Source organism: Sminthopsis crassicaudata, chromosome 2 (assembly GCF_048593235.1).
Source record: "Sminthopsis crassicaudata isolate SCR6 chromosome 2, ASM4859323v1, whole genome shotgun sequence".
NCBI classification, from domain to species: Eukaryota; Metazoa; Chordata; class Mammalia; order Dasyuromorphia; family Dasyuridae; genus Sminthopsis; species Sminthopsis crassicaudata.
The window spans coordinates 228,388,044-228,391,739 of record NC_133618.1 but is presented as its reverse complement, the minus strand read 5'-3'; the positions used below and the strand labels follow the sequence as shown (position 1 = coordinate 228,391,739).

The 3,696-nt window shown below is 43.8% G+C and overlaps 1 protein-coding gene across 1 annotated transcript; it reads right to left on the bottom strand.

Moving 5' to 3' along the window:
• Window positions 1–929: 929 nt before the first annotated feature.
• COX5B (cytochrome c oxidase subunit 5B) lies at window positions 930–2,971 on the bottom strand. The gene is made up of 4 exons (XM_074288432.1): window positions 2,594–2,971; window positions 1,955–2,025; window positions 1,533–1,632; window positions 930–1,120 (listed from the first exon to the last, which is right to left on the bottom strand). Exons 1-4 carry the CDS (start codon window positions 2,694–2,696, stop codon window positions 1,008–1,010), a joined length of 387 nt encoding a protein of 128 aa, XP_074144533.1. The 5' UTR covers window positions 2,697–2,971; the 3' UTR covers window positions 930–1,007.
• Between the last annotated feature and the right edge of the window lie 725 nt (window positions 2,972–3,696).

Genomic DNA, 3,696 nt, shown 5'->3' with positions numbered 1-3,696 from the left:
CAGGCCTTTCAAAAGAATACATTTAGAAACTACTAAAGCAAGAAATTAAGGGGGAGAGGTCTTTTAGAGCTAAAAGATCTATGGGACTTAAGTAAATCACTAATAGTTTACTTAAAAGCAATTTCTATAACAGGTATTATTGACTTTATTGTGAGACCTCTTTGACAGTCTGGGATGCATTCATTTTCTCAGATGAAATAAAACTTCATAATAATACAAAATAAAACTATTGAAATACTTAAAAAATAACCCCTGTTCTAGAGAATTCATATTAATGGTGACAGTTGAAATAAGGAAGCTCCATTGCTTCTGGCATATCAATGAGGTTGTCATGACCAAAAACTCCGATCTAAAGCCATGTTTCAAGTCTGAGAGACCAGCTCTATGTTGGAAGAGAACTATAGTATGCTGGAAGGAACTCTGTTTTGGAGTGTGTTAAAGGATTTGAATTTCAGCTATCACTACTTGTGTATTCTTAGCCATTTCTTTATGTGTAAAATGAGATAAGTGGCCTAAATTATCTTTATCTAGATTATTTTAGAACTTCTAGTTTTCAGTCATATGGTGACTGTTCAAAGCCTTCACCATCAGCTGTTTTCCTTCTATTTTGCTGTCAGAATTCATCACGTGCTTACATTATAGCCTGCAAAAAAAAGGTGCTTTTTACTATGGCTTTTTAAAATTTGCTAATGAGTTTTGTAAAACCACAAATATTTTCTTAATTTTAACATTTGGCTAAACAAAAAGAAATTGTATCCTTTAATGAGGTGACTAGACTATATCATCTAGCTCTTACATGTTAATTCTGTTTTATATTAAAGGGTCATAAAATGTATGGGATTATTGATTTACAAGTCTTATCCTATGGAAATGAAAGCATTTTCCTGAAAAACCAAAAGTATGAAATCAGTCACACATACTATGGGACAGCCAGGGAAATGGCTAGTCTTTTATTGTTGGGAAGAAAACATTACAACAACTCATTTCAAGTAAACCAATCCAGAGGCTTAGTGGCCCAACTGGTGGGGTATCAACTTGTAATGGGTCCCACAATTAGGACAACGCTGTGTCTCGCCTTTGTGAAGCCAGAACCAGATTACTGCACTGTTGTCCTCTTCACCTGTAGGGAAGAAAAGATGAATCCTCTAGACGTGTAAACACTATACCTGAAAAACTGAAAATAATCTCTTTTCTCCCTGCAGCATGTCATCTTGGAGCAAGAGGATTTAATACTTATATCTCCCTTGAGGTTGAGACCACCTCAAAATTCCAAACTACAACATATTCAAAGATGCAAGGAATCAGTAAGCGCCTTCTCCACACCCCTAATATATACAACCTGGTACTTTTAACTTCCAAGCCAGACTAAAATCAAAGTCCTACTTTGCTTTAAAAATCTTTCCCTTTGGTCTTAAGATAAAGCAGTGTTGGGATGATTTCAATTTTATTTGAACGACATCTAATAGGAAGGATGATCTCTTTTCAAGAATATTTGTATTTTATGATTAAATTTGGCATTTAGGAATACTCACAGATACAGCCTACTATTCGCTTGTCAGTGATGGAAGGGACCAGATTGGGCTCCTCTTGAGTCCCTGGAGCTGCCTTTGGGGCATGCATATTGTAGGGATCCTGAAGGAACAATTAATATTCAACAGTTAAGCAGACCATTTCATGTAATGTTTCAAGAAAAGTGCTGCATTTGAAATAAGACCTGTGTCTGCCTCATCACTAAGTGTGTGACCTTGAGGAAGACACTTTATCATCACTTCAACTCTCAAATTTCCTCATTTGCAAAATGGGATCTAACTAATTAGAATCTAAGACCCCTTCTATTTCCAAATTTATGGTCTTCAAAGTGTTCAGAGAAGCTATCTCTTTACTAAAAGTCGGTTGTGAAACTAACGTTTCCAACCAAAGGGAATAGCAGATTCTGAGGTAATATTAAACTCACCAAATCATTCCTTGCAGCCATCATAATCTCTCTCTCCAAGCCAGTTGCCTGCTCCTCATCAGAAGGGATACCTACAGGAAGAAGCAATAAATGAGTATTATCTACATAGATGATCTCCAACTCGGAGTGCAAGTGAGAGGCGCTAAGTGCATCATCAACTACGTTCTGGGGTCTCGGTACTAAGACTGCTTTAAGCTCGAGGCCATGCTCGAAGGGATTTCCTAAAGCCAGGCCCTAGGCTCAGCCGCTGGCAGTCACCGAGAGGGGGAGGGCAGCAGGGCTTCCGAGCCAGCCCAGCGGTCCCGAGGTGCTGCGGCCCTCGGCAAGGTCACGCCTATCACCACTTTGATGCCTCTGGAAAAATCCCAGTCCAATAAACGTTTTTCCGGCGCCCGCTCCACACCAGAAACTGTTTTAGGTGTCGGGGTCAAAGGGACAAAAAAAAGGGGGGACAAAATTTCTGCCCTTCGCTTGGTTACACTCCTTGCCGGCGGACGACGCTACCTCTCGAGCCTAGCTTTCTCTGAGGAACGGCAAGGAAGCCCCTCCACGGTCTCCCTTCGGTCCCTGACAGGGCCGGTGGGCCTCCCCGCAGAGATCGCCGCCGAGAGGTCACCCGGAGCCCAACGTTTCACGTACCTCCTCCCTTCGCCATGGAGCGGGCAGCCGTCCGAACCGGCCCGCAGGCCTTCAAAGTCTGGACGGCCAGAGCCCCGGCACCCCGCAGTAACCTTGAAGCCATTGCAACAGAAACTATGACCGGTTGTGGCTGCGACGGTTCCGGAATGAGGTCTCCGGAAAGGCGGAGCTTCCGCTCTCCTGGGCCACGTGATATTGACCAGCCTATCCCGGCTCTTCCTCCCTCCCATTTGCGTCCGAGCTCGGAGTTATGGGAAAGAAGAGCCTTTCTTTGCAGCGGGAGAGGGGAGGAGCTCGCACTGTCTGAGGAAAGGTGCGGAGGTCGGTGGAGTGGAGGCCTGGGTGACTTCTCCTGTAGCTCGCTCTCGGGCTTAAGCTCGCACTGTTTCTAGGTCATTGTTAGCGGTTTGCACACGTGCACGTACACCAGCCCCGCGGGGAGTGCTGTGCTGGCCGCTAAATAAAGCGCTTTAAACTTATGACAAGATTGGAAGTTCTAGGCCTGGAGTGATGAAGATCTCAGTTCAGATCCAGCCTCAGACCCTTATTATGTGACTCTTCTGATACGCTGGATAGTAAAATAATAATAATATAATAATAATAATAGGGTCTACTTCCCAGGGGGGTTGGTATAATATTTGTAAAGCCCTTGTCAGAGTGCTTGCCATATTTGTAGTTGGGCCGGGGTCGACTCTTCCAAGACGCCGGAGAGCATACTGTCCTTGAAGCTTTCTTGGCAAAAAGAGTGCGGTTAGCCGTTTCCTACTCTAGTGAATTAAGGATTTGTCCAAGGTCACTCCAGACTCCGTTTTCTATTCACTGAGTCACGGAGCTGCCTATCTTTAATAGAGAGAGGCTTAATAAATGTATATTTCCTTTCTTAGGGTCACTTATCAGGAGTTTAAACAAGTTCTCTCATTTTTACAGGGAAGTGGAGCCGGGGTTAACTCCTAGACTCGTCCAAAGTCACTCAGACAAAAGAGTTAGGTTTCAAATTCAGGTCCTCGATTTGCAGATCCATCCCAACACTTCACAGCATCAAGCTGGCTCCGCCCTCTGTCTCCGGGGAAACAAGACCCAATTCTGCCACTGACAAGCCACGA

Bases quoted from the DNA above. Each gene is read 5' to 3' on its own strand.
- COX5B (XM_074288432.1), bottom strand. From the start codon at position 2,696: ATGGCTTCAAGGTTACTGCGGGGTGCCGGGGCTCTGGCCGTCCAGACT. The intron at 1,633-1,954 runs GTGAGTTTAATA...TTGTTCCTTCAG, and splicing joins TGGCTGCAAGGAATGATTTG to GATCCCTACAATATGCATGC. The intron at 1,121-1,532 runs GTGAGTATTCCT...TCTTCCCTACAG, and splicing joins GCGAATAGTAGGCTGTATCT to GTGAAGAGGACAACAGTGCA.